Source organism: Pituophis catenifer, unplaced genomic scaffold, assembly GCF_029215685.1.
Source record: "Pituophis catenifer annectens isolate HBS135680 unplaced genomic scaffold, rPitCat1.0.hap2 SCAF_4, whole genome shotgun sequence".
NCBI lineage: Eukaryota > Metazoa > Chordata > Lepidosauria > Squamata > Colubridae > Pituophis > Pituophis catenifer.
In genome coordinates this window covers 39,809,998-39,822,998 of record NW_027256884.1, presented here as the reverse complement: position 1 = coordinate 39,822,998, position 13,001 = coordinate 39,809,998, and the positions used below count along the sequence as shown (strand labels likewise).

Here is a 13,001-nt window from a genome sequence, read left to right as displayed (position 1 = left end):
TTTGTGAGTCAGTTTAACTTTTTCTCATAAGGATTACATAAATAATACAATTCTATTTTAATAGTGTAAACATTTTATTGCCAGGTAACTATTGCTTAAAACAGTTGCTTCTGATTTTCTATTCAGAATGTATAACCATTTGTGTGTTTATGTACGAAGATATTATAAAAGTGCATTTTTACAGACAGGAAATTCATTTGTAAATATATGATTGATGCACAGCTCTGCTAAACAATGAAGAGTCACTCAGATGAAGCCACCTGAATATTGCTTAAATATTTTGTTGTAAATTATTTTTAGACTTGGCTGGGAAACAAATCCATGTGCGTGATATATTATGACCACAAAGAATATAGAGCAGCTGTAGCACTATTTTTCTATTCTCCAATTCTTATAGCAGCTTCCTAAATTAGAAGTTTGCTAGAATAATATCTTCCCACCATATATCATGTGGGGGAAAATGGAGCCCAGAATATATATTGAATTTAAAATTTACATACTGCTTTGTATATACAAACATAAGAATTACCCCTGCTGGTTCAAGCCTTAGTTCAGCATTTTGTTTCTCTCACAGTGATTAATCAGATGCCTCTGCTAATAAGCATCTTCCTTCTGCCATTGTTTCTCTGATCTTAAAGGCATGCTTCCCTAGACCTTCAGATTATAAACTTTTCTAAATACTGGATATATTTTATGAATTTTCTACTGATGCTTTGTTTCCTAAGTCATTTAGTGTGTATCTACTCTTCTCTATTCTCTATAATTTTTCATAATTTCATTTCAGGTCTCTCTTTTATTTTCTCTGTGGGTTGAAACAGTAAGACCATACCTACAGACAGTGGATGAGTGGATTGTCCATGGTAATTTATTTGATCCTGCCAAAGAATTTATAATTCAAAGGTAATGATAGTGAACATCTTGTGGATATCCCAGAGGTGCTTTTTCAGGAGTTTCTTGTTTTTTTCTTTGAGGACGTTACACTTCTCATCCAGAAGCTTCTTCAGCTCTGACAGGATAGTGGGGAATGGAAGGATTTATATTTCTTGCAGACAGCTGGTCGTTTGCATCCTTTTAGAGGATCCTTGAAGCATTTGGGGGTTTATCTGTATCCTCAGGGTCACCTGAGTAGTGCTCCTGGTTCTGCAATTTTATTTTCTCTGGAAATCCATTCCTACTCCCACACCATTGAAAGGGTGTTCATCCCAAATTGTATAGCTAAAAGCCTGTAGAGATTCTTAGTCATCCAGGTCATGGTTATCCCAAAGGTGGCAACTGAAGGCAACTGGACTTTCTTCAAAGAAAAAACAAGAAAGTCCAGTTGCCTCCTGAAAAAGCACCTTTGGGATAATCATGACCCAGTGACTGAAAATCTCTACAGAATCATGTGGGTATATTGATATTTCTAGGGTGTAGATCATTGACTTTGTGATGATAGTGGTGGAGCCAAAAGAAACCATGCATGTATACTTACATATTGCTAAGTATCCATATAATGCACAGTTAGAGATTTAGGTAATCCAACAAGAAAAACTAATTTATTGTAGGCTGCAATTGCAATTTTAAAAATTGACATATTTCTGGGAGAATATTTATAACTGGATCCAGTGCTTTAGTTATTTTATTCCTATTTTGTGTGGTGAAATATCACTATTATTACAGCTAATTGAATTCGGAATATAAAAATGTAAGAAACTTCCTATTTTGGCTGCTGACCTCTATATCTTAATTTTAATCTTGGTGTTTTCTTAACCAGTATGCATTGTAGTATGCATGTAGAGCCTTTGAAATTTTAGTTGGCTGTGATGAGCCTTCAAATCTCTTTTTTTGCCCTGAATATTATCCTTAACTATAGAACTGAAATGCAGATGGTGGATGAATATTCTTCTCCAGTTATTTGAAAAACCTATTTTAGATTATTATTGTAATTATAAACACATGTAAATAAATATATGCAATTTTCCAAGAAATTTCTGACAATTGTCTGTTTTTTTTTCTGCAGAAACAAAAATGTTTCTGTAAATCATAGAGACTTTTGGTATGCCACCTACACATTATACAGTGTATCAGAAAAATCTGAGAATGAAGAGAAAATGAGTGATAATGCTAGTGCCAGTTCTGGCAGTGATCAAGCACCATCAAGCAGACAGCATACCATGGTTTCCTTTTTAAAGCCTGTATTAAAGCAGATCATTATGGCTGGGAAGTCCATGCAGTTGCTAAAAAATTTGCAGTGCAAGGATGGTTCTCCACAGCCAGCTGCAGCCCGAGGTAAAAACTGAATTTTTACAAAATGTTCCTTATTATGTAATGTTGTATGTATTGATTTTTAGAATTCATGTAGCGCTGCATGACTTGCTTGTAAATTTTTAAAAATGAACTGTTTAGATTTTTAAATAGATATTTCTGATAAACATTCTACAGTTCCTGCCTAATTGATGCTTACTTAATTTTAAGCCACTTTTAAATATCAGTGATATGACAAAACATTTGATAGGACTTTTACCTGACTTTAAATATAGATAATCTTCAATTTATTAATATTTGTTCAACAATGGTTCCAATGGGCTTGGAAACAGAATGCCTGAGTTTAATCCAGAATAATTTTTATTAAGATATTTTAGTCCACTCAGAACATGTTGTCATGTTTCTTAACGTATATCAGAATTAAGACAGTTGGTGTGGGATGATGGCCTGAGATTATAGAATTTCTAGTCCAAAATACTTAAAATTCACTAAATTGCCCATCCATGGAATAAATGGTAATCTGAAATTTATTTGATCCATCTTCATTGGATGCTTAGAAAATAGTACCATCCATCTCAAATCAGAGACTATTTGTATCTCAGGCAAGATTTCTACCATCAGTTAATTTTTGGAGAAAAGGTAGAAGGAGCTATAGTTTTATTACTTTTTAATAGAATAAGATGAAATCTATAGGCCAGTAGTGGCAGTTGAGATAACAAAGCCAGCCTAGCTTTAGAGTAATAGATAATTTTTAAAAATCTGTTAGCAGGAAATTTCAAATTTATATGTTTATACTCTGCTGCAATCCTACATGCCTCTAAGCAGTTTACAGGAACACCTAGATCAGTAAACCACCCACAATTAGATTAAAATAATAAAAATCTTTAAACCATATTAAAAAATGAATGTAATAGTAAAATAAATATAAAGCCAGGTGTCACGACCCAAATGCCCTGTGGAAGAGTTCTGTTTTTGCTTGCTTCTGGAAGGCACCGTGATCAGAACTAAGCTTCAAAGGGAGGCCATTCCAAAGACTTGATTCTACTGCAGAAAAGCAGTGCCTCTGGCACATCAGTTGAAACCAGCAGGAGACCTCTGTAGTGACAGCTTTCATCTGCTATTTCAGCAAGAGCCACGAGTCCATGGGGGACTCCTAATCATACATCTACTCCTTCATGGTAATGCACACTTTTTATTTATTTAGTTACAAAATGAAGATGGTTGTCCATCTCACTATGGGGAATTTCATTGGCTAACAAGAAATTTAACTCAGAGTAATTAAAAATAAATTACAAGACCACGCTTACAATTAATAAACAACAATCATCAAATAAAGCAGACTCACCGAACACCCTGTCCCAAATGGTTAAGGGAACAACTGAATCTTTTGCCCCTTGGCTTCCCCATCTGGAGATACCATTGGAGCTGATGACCAATTAGTAACTCTTACCTTGCTGGTTCTCTTCATCCTTGATCCTCATAGACTCCAGACAAGATAAGATTTCAGTAGCATCGTTATGTGAACTTACTCCATTTTGGATTTTTATACTGTAAAGCACATTATTATTATTATTATTATTATTATTATTATTATTATTATTATTAAAATTTATATGCCACCCCTCTCCGGAGACTCAGGGCGGCTCACAATACATTTTAAAAAAATCCATTCTAAAAACATTTAAAAGATTAAAAAACATTAAAAACCTTAGAACGCATTCACACCATTCATGGCCGGATCTCGCCAGATCGCAAAGCGAGGTCAACGGCCCCAGGCCTGCCGGAAAAGCCAGGTCTTCACAGCTTTTCAGAAGGCCAGTAGGGTCGGGTTGGTCTGGACCTCAGGAGATAACTGGTTCCAGAGAGCTGGGGCAGCCACAGAGAAGGCCCTCCGCCGCGGGCCTGCCAGCCGACATTGTTTAGCTGACGGGACCTGGAGGAGACCAACTCTGTTGGATCTTACCAGTCGCTGGGAGCTATGCGGTAGAAGGCGGCCTTGAAGATAACCTGGCCCTGAGCCATGTAGGGCTTTAAAGGTAATAACCAACACCTTGAATTGTGCCCGGAGACCAATAGGGAGCCAGTGCAGCGCGCGGAGAATTGATGTAATGTGGGTGTATCCAGGTGCACCTACAACAGCTCGCGCAGCTGCGTTCTGGACCAGCTGCAGTCTCCGAACACTTTTCAAGGGTAGCCCCAGATAGAGCATGTTGCAATAATCTAACCGTGAGGTGACAAGGGCACGAGTGACTGAGGAGCGCCTCCTGATCCAAGTAGGGTCGCAATTGGTGCACCAGGCAAACCTGTGCAAAGGTCCCCCTTTGATGTTAAAGCAACATCAGCTGTCAGATGTTGCTTTAATCTTAGCTGTGAGTCTAGGAGGACACCCAAATTGCGAGCCCATTCTGAGGGGGACAATTTCTCACCCCCCAGAACCAAGGATGGACAAGCAACATAGTCTTTACGAGGCAATACCCACAGCCACTCGGTCTTGTCTGGGTTAAGTCTGAGCCTGTTGACTCCCATCCAGACCCTCACAGCCTCCAGGCACCGGCACATCACATCCACTGCATCACTGAATTGACGCGGAGTAGAGATATACAGCTGGGTTTCATCAGTCTATTGCTGAAATCTCACCCCGTATCGTCGGATGATCTCACCCAGTGGCTTCATGTAGAAGTTAAATAGGAGGGGAGAGAGGACCGAGCCCTGAGGCACCCCGCAAACGAGGGGTCTAGGGGTTGACTTCTGTCCTCCCACCAATACCGACTGTGACCGACCAGAGAGATAGGAGGAGAACCACTGTAACACGGTGCCTCCCACTCCGAACTCCCTTAGTCGTCTCAGAAGGATACCATGGTCAATGGTATTGAAAGCCACTGAGAGGTCAAGTAGCACCAAGATGGAGGAATGGCCCCCATTTTGGGCTTGCCAGAGATCATCCATCAGTGTAATCTCCATGTTAATGGGATCAAAGCAGGCATTCATACTGAAAAAGAACATACAGGGCAAAATTAGCAAGCCACTGTCTACTTCTTAAACATGTTTAAGTGATTAGGGCTGTTATAAAGCATCTGCAACTCGTGACACCTGAAAATGAAATGAAAACATTCTAGACACACTGTATCACTATTAGTTGACATAGTGTATTAAAATCTTGTTTTATTATTATTACTGTTGCAAAATCAATACTTCTAGTTCAGTTTTCCCCACATGTTTTGTTTGACTAATTAGATTTCATTGTCAGTGTAATCAAAAACTTCAAGTGTGTTGTTTTTTTCTGGTTTTTATGAACAATTGCCTTGAAGAAGCAGTAATCTATGTTTCAATATCCAATTCAGGTGCAGAAAGGAAGAGCTTGTACATGTTATTTTTGGAATCTGTGCAATTGCGTCTACGTCATGGAGATGAACATATTCAAGATACTTTAACAGAACAGCAAGCTACTAAAGAAAGCCTAATAAAAATGCAGTCCATTGCAGAAAGACATTTAGAATTGGATGATATTCATGATCCTTTACTAGCAATTAATTTTGCAAGGTAATGTAAGAGATTTAGAATATTTTTTGTCCTTTCTAATTTTTCAAACATAGGTATGATTCTGCCAAACAAATACAAAAAATTCCCTGCTATTCCTGTAGCATGTATGTGATTTGTAATACAATATTCAACAAGTTAAATCTTTAGAAGTCATACATTCGTAACCTTTATTATGCTAATTACTGTCTGCTATATCAGTTGTCAGGATATTATATGCAAAATATAAATATATAGGATAATACATTGGTTAAAGCAGGGGTCAGCAACCTGCAGCTCTGGAGCCGCATGTGGCTCTTTCACTCCTCTGCTGCAACTCCCTGTCACTCAAAATATGCAACCGCCAATGTGCGACACCCATCGGCACACAATTTATTGAGCTTTTCAACCCCTGGTAGGCCAGCCAAGGATAAATCCAAGAAAGAAAAGTTTCAGAAGAAAACATAATGGAGTTTGCTTAATGTATCAAAATTGAATATAAGAGAAAGAACTGTACCAAACTCAATAATGATCCAGTTTCATTATAACTGAAAATGAAATGCCAAATCTAATTATGCTAGAGATTGGAGCTAAGAACGGAAAGAGTTTAGTCCAGAGTTGGGTTAACACCAGATAAAGAAACAAGCAGAAAACAGTACCCTAATCAAGCAGCTACCCAAGAGAAAAACCACACCTTACCAACACTGACAGGGCAAATTTTTGTATATAAACGGAGCACACACCACACTCACGGATGATGTTATGTAGTTGGATAATGAAACATCTGCAAGAAAACAAGCTCAGAGAGCATCAAGGATTCTATAATTAAACTCTTGAGTTCCATAAATTCTCTTCTGTAGTCTTTTCCAAATCATAATTAAAAAAAATATTTTATCAAAATGTACATTTAATGTTAGAATAAATACAATAGAACCACATTTGTATATTATTATATTTTCAGGAGCAGTTTCTTATATGTCTACTTGTCTGATTTCTTACATTTTTTAAAAATGGCCAAATGTGAAGATTAGGGAGACTTTATCCTATACAAGGGGTCTCAAACCTGCAGCATCAGTGGCATTACGTGATGTATCACGACTTTTTTCCCCTTTGCTAAATCAGGTGTGGATGTGGCCAGTGCATGATGCATCTGGCCTACGGGCCATGAGTTTAACAGCCCTGTCCTACATTGAATGACTGTCTCAGTTTATGTTAGATGTATTGAAATAATATGTCTTCAGGAAGTACATTTTTCCTCCTTTATCACCAAGCAATCGTCATGGAGAAAATCTTATGTGTTTGCTAATTATTGACAATTTGATGTCATGCTCAATTGCTAAACAAAACAAACAAACAAACCAGCTATAGAACCTGTGAAAATCTGCCTCTCAAAATTATATTTATATCCTTGTATTTTCTGTATGGTTTGCTTATCTGTAATATATTTGTACAAATTCTGTATTAATTTGTTGGAATTAATATGAAGGACCTAAAGTTAATCCCCCCCTTTTTTTCAGATTATATTTGGATCACGGCAACATACATGAGACACTTTCTGCTGGTGATGTTTGTGTAGATAGGTCATCTGAATCAGTTACATGCCAGACATTTGAACTGACCCTGAGATCTTGTCTTTATCCTCATATTAACAAGCAGTATCTAGAATGTTGTGGGAATTTAATGCAAACTTTGAAGAAAGATTACAGGTAAGAATTTACATAAACTGCCAGTTTTGACATGTAGCCAATATATATTTTTAGCATCATAGTAGATACTTATTTGTTCACTAAAATCCTTCTTGTACATTCTTCACCTGGTAAAAGAAATATCCTAGTAGCTATGCGTATGTACTGTTGTGATGGATGGTTTCAAAGTGAGGACTAGATTGCAGTTTTCATTCCTCATTGCACTTGCATGTGGCTTGTGCTGGCTTCCTCCTGACTTGCGTACTGCTTGCACTGACCCTCCCTCAGCCTTCCCTGACCCATGTGTGGGTTGCACTGGACCTCCCCTGGTCTCCCACACCCTGCCTGATGCATTACTGCACTCCTTATATGGGACTTCTGCTTCTTCTGTTTAATGCCCATGTGTCACAACACAATCCCAGGCCCAGTTGCTGACATAACCCAAGAACTACTTGCAAGCTTAAAATTATGACTACTGTCCAAGTTAGAAGTAGATGACAAGAATTTGAAATAAGGTGAGAAGCTTGTTGTAAGGAAACATAATTGATAAACAAGTTAGATGATGGGAAGAATGTTGAGCAAGCACCATAAGATAATTGAATTCTGTAAAACGTGACTATATAAATCTGAAGTTAGGTCTCTTGAATAACAGAATTCATTGAGATTTATAATTGTTAAACATAGTTTGAATTCTATTATACTAAATGTCTTTTAACATCTATATCTTCATTGCATATGTGAAGAATTAAAATGTAAATTATGAAATTTGTATTTCTTGTTTAGGCTGGTAGAATACTTGCAGGCAATGAGAAACTTTTTCTTACTTGAGGCTGGTGATACAATGTATGACTTTTACACATCTATTTTTGACAAAATACGTGAGAAAGACACATGGCAAAGTGAAGCATTCCTAAATGTCCAGCTTCAAGAAGCAGTTGGACAACGTTATCCAGAGGATAGTTTAAGGTAATAAAGTAATTATATCTAGAAGAGGAAGAAGGATTTGCCATAAATGTGCCACTTCTATTGTAAAGGAATTTAAAACATTAATTTAGCATATTCTATTTCTATGACGTTAACATAAACTAAGTTAATGTAATTTTAATGTGACTGAAGCCTAATAGATAATGTACTTAGTTGCAATTTGGCTCTTATTTAGTATGAGTGAATTTTTAGACGTTAAAATTAAGTAACGTTTATATGTAATAATTAGGTGACCACCAATTTTAAATTATTTGAAGCAACCACTAATTACATCAGTTTAAAAGCAAATGTAATTGTCTAGTTTAGAATTGCTGTGATAGCTAATATCCCATGATGAAATCAAATTTCCCATTACAAAGTTTGAAACAAACTGATTGTAGATGGTAATCTTATCTGAAAACATTTGTGTTGATTTTATTTCATTAATTGTATAGTTATCTGTCTTGGAATACACAGTTGATAATAACCACATATTTTTGTATATAGGTTGTCAATTCTGTGTGAAAATATTGATATAGGAAAGAAGAAGTTGCCTGTTCATACACTAGATGGCTTAATACTGAGTTACAAGGTAATACTTGCTTGTATTGAAATGAAAGCTTTAACATTAAAGCAAAAAAGGATACCAATTTTTGTTTTGTTTTGTTTTCTTATTTAGGTCCCTTGGCCAGTGGATATAGTTATAAGTGTTGAGTGCCAAAAAATCTATAATCAAGTTTTCCTTCTGTTGTTACAAATAAAGTGGGCCAAATACAGTCTGGATGTGTTGAGGTTTCATGGTAAGAGGATTAATTCTCTGTAATGAAAATATAATTCTAAAACCTACACTACCTTCAGCTTCTACAGAAGTATAATGCGGAGAGAGGAGAGGGGAGGGAGGGAGGGAGGGTGGGAGAGAGATAGAGAGAGAGAGAAATATATGAAAAGGAAAAGATAGAATAGAACTTTATTTTTCTAAATCACCATTCAGTGAACTTCAAATTTGGTTTGCAATATTTTATTTTAGAGTTTACCTGAAACAATGGACATTTTAATGGATTTGTGGGAATGATGTAAATTACCCATGTGATGTTAGCATTGATTGCGTAATTATTTACATAACAAATTATGTCAGATACATACATTAAGCTTGGGTTTAATAGACATTTTTTAAAGATATAGTCCTGTTGCCTAAATATTAAATAAATGTTAAAGTTTTACTGCAGTGTAAAAAGACTTTAAATTCTGAGATCAGTTGAACGGAAGGACAAAAGTAATGTTGCAATGCAGTCGTCATTCTAGTTAGCTGTCCTTTTACCAGGATACTGTATTTTAATCCCCCTTTCCTCATTCATACACCTAAACTGTCAGTTTTCATCAAGCAAGGATACATATTTACCATTGCATTCTTTTGGGGAAGATTTCAAAAATTCATTAATGTTTATTTATTTTAGTAATTAGCAATATTTTTGTACTGTCCCAATCAAATTACTCTGGGGAATATAAAGAGTTATCACAAAATTATTAATACCTTTTTGTGGTGCACAGATTACCTTGATTGGGCTGCAAAAGGCTGTACTCTCAACATACATGTTTGCCAAAAATAATAGATATAATTAGTTTAAATCTGCCGATAAAGAAGTAATCTGCAACTAAAAGAATCAGTAAATATGTTATGCAAATTTTGCTAATTTGTGTATCTTGCAGAGTTTATTCTGTGTAATTATGAGAAAATCTAGTGAAATATAGAAGGCCGGTATAAAAGGGTGAGAGACAGATACCTCAGTCTATATCAGTGATGGCTAATCTTTTTGCTATCGCGTGCCAAAAATGGGGGGAGCGCACATGCATGCCCATGCCCATAATTCTATGTGCCCAACGCATGCGCGCATGACCCCCCCACACTCCCCCTTGCTTTTGGAACACGATGGCATGGTAGGCCCATTTTTCGCCCTCTCCAGGCTCCAGAGGCTTTCTAGGAGCCTGGGGAGAGCAAAAATGGCCTCCCGCCCCGGAGGCCCTCCAGAGGCCGGAACAGGCTGTTTCCATTTGGGAACCCCATATCAAAACCACTTATGTGTGGCCAAAATTTGAAAACAACATTTAATACAGCACAGTACTTGAGCAAAATAGTTCAGTTGAGATCAGCATATGTGGGACTGATTGGGGTAGATTGTAGAGGTGACACTGAAATATAATTTTATCATATTTTATTTATCCATATATTAATTTATTGTATTTTATTCCACTCATTTTAAATTGTATTTTATTCCAATTCCATTTTAAATTGTTTTTATTGGATTTTAGTAATAATTTGTGTTTGGAACTCTGCATTTTGATATGGCCCATCAATAAAGTAAACTAACGAGAAGGCATTAGTGAAGAAATTACAAGTCCTGCCTGAAACTCAAACATTTATAAATCTATAAAAAGAAGTCTCTCTCTTTTTTTTTTGTAAAGTTTTTTTTACTTTTTAAACACATAAACAAACATACAATACATCTTTTCTGAACAGAATATTGGCCCGGTCTTAAATTTGTACAGATTTTTGTTCAACTTTAACACAATTTTATATGTTCAATTTTTCTCATAGCATTTATTCTCTCTAATTTTAAGAAACCAATATTACCCTTCATCTTAACTTCTCATTCGAATATAGTTCAATTTTTCTTTTCCCTCCTTAAAATTTAAACCCCTAAATTTAAATTCACATAACACAGTGCAATCCCCAATTATTTTCTTAAATTCTCTTATTCTAATCACCAATTATTCTTTTATAAACTATTCCAAATAATACAATTCAACATATTAGTAAAAATCAATTCAATATATATCTTAACCCAAATGTTACAATTTAGGTTACTACAAATTCATATATTAAATTTCTTATTTCTGGATCTTATTTTCAATTCTTAAACATTCCTACATTTTGTCATTTCTTCATATTGACTTAAATAATTCATTATTACTATTCTATTACTTTATCAATTATTTATATTCTTATCTCTTATTTTAAAAATAATCCAATTATCATAATTTCACTAATTAGTTAAACATATTCAATAAAAAATCAATTAAGTATCAATAATTTAAATTTATATAACATAATACAATTCCCAATTATTTTCTTAAATTCTCTAGTTCCAATCTCAAAATAGTTTTTTCTTTATCAACTGTTCCAAATAATACACTTCAACATTTTTATAAAAACCAGTTAAATATATCTAATTAATTCATAATCCAATATCATTTCAGCTTTCTTTTATTTAGTTAAGTTCCAAATATGTAATTAAGAATATTCCAGTTATTACAGTCCCCTTCATTAATTAAAAATATTCCAATTATTATATTCATCATACATCCATATAGTTTAAAATCACTTCATTAAAAATAAATTTCATCTTTTCTCTAGTATTCATTTCATTTACCCCTCTTCCGTTTCTTTCTCCCTTTCTATCTATTTTATTTTATTTCCCCTTCTTTTCTTTTGTACTTTAAAATCCTGAACTCTTTTCCCTTTTTCTTATCTTTCCACTGTTAATCCCAGTACAATCATTTTGATTTTTAAGATCATAAACTCTTCTATTTTGCTGTGTCTTTCCCATTTTTTTCCATCCCATTTTCTTATTTTCTCACTAATAATCCCAGTGTAATCATTTAAGTTTTTTATATTCTTTCTATTCCATCTTCTTTTCTTTCTTTGTTTCTTTCCCCTTTTTCTATTTCTTCCATTATTAATCCCAATGTAATTTTTAAAGTTCTCCAAAAAGAAGTCTTTTTGAGAGAGACTTCAGGTGTCATCCACTGCATGGTATCATACAGTTATACCATTAAGTGGTAATCAAGTCTGCGTTGAGAAACTCTATGAGAAACAGACCATTGCCGTGGTTGGGGTTTTTAAAGTCAGGACATTCTTCAAAATGTTTAGAAGAAACTTTCCTTAAAATATTCAGAACTTTGTAATGCCTAGAATTGCAAACTTCCCATTAATTTGATTAACGTTAAATGTTCATTATGTTGGCTTTTGTTTTTCATGTTACAAAAACTGGGAGAGTCCTAACTTTGGCATAATCCCCATTACTTTTTATTGACTAAAAATATATTGTTTTTTAATGATCACAACCAAGTTATTCTGTAGTAAGATGGGTGGCCAATAAATTTAATAAATAAATAAATGAAAGTAAAATTCAATGATTAAAAGACACTGCATGAGATTACATTAAGATGTTAATGGGATAAACAATTATTGTATATTTTAATTTAATAAAAAGTTATTTGAAGTTATGTTATTTACCTTATAATTTAAAAGTCCCTTAATGCTATGTTTTCATTTCTTATGTTCTCAGTGCCAATTAAGTAATAGGAAGGAAGAGCATGCTATTGTGCTTAGGTACTGCTTATGAACTTCATGTTGAATATGTAGAAAGAAAGTTGGGGTATGTGAATTCTTGGTCAGATCTTTCCTGGCTGTTGCTGTATTTTAATTATCTTGGGTTTTTTGCCATCTTGCCATCATGTCATTATTCTTTGACTAGGTATTAGAACAGTATATTCAGAAAGTTGAACCTAAAAAAAATGTGTGAGAGGTGTTGT

The 13,001-nt window shown here is 34.8% G+C and overlaps 1 protein-coding gene across 1 annotated transcript in view; it reads left to right on the top strand.

The window, feature by feature from the left end:
* TUBGCP5 (tubulin gamma complex component 5) overlaps positions 1–13,001 on the top strand; it is a 30,853-nt gene that overhangs the window by 13,274 nt on the left and 4,578 nt on the right. The window contains exons 12-18 of the mRNA XM_070942671.1: positions 785–900; positions 2,000–2,268; positions 5,586–5,784; positions 7,278–7,466; positions 8,229–8,411; positions 8,916–9,000; positions 9,088–9,208. Of these exons, the coding sequence (XP_070798772.1) occupies positions 785–900; positions 2,000–2,268; positions 5,586–5,784; positions 7,278–7,466; positions 8,229–8,411; positions 8,916–9,000; positions 9,088–9,208 (1,162 nt within the window). The remainder of the gene's footprint in view (positions 1–784; positions 901–1,999; positions 2,269–5,585; positions 5,785–7,277; positions 7,467–8,228; positions 8,412–8,915; positions 9,001–9,087; positions 9,209–13,001) is intronic.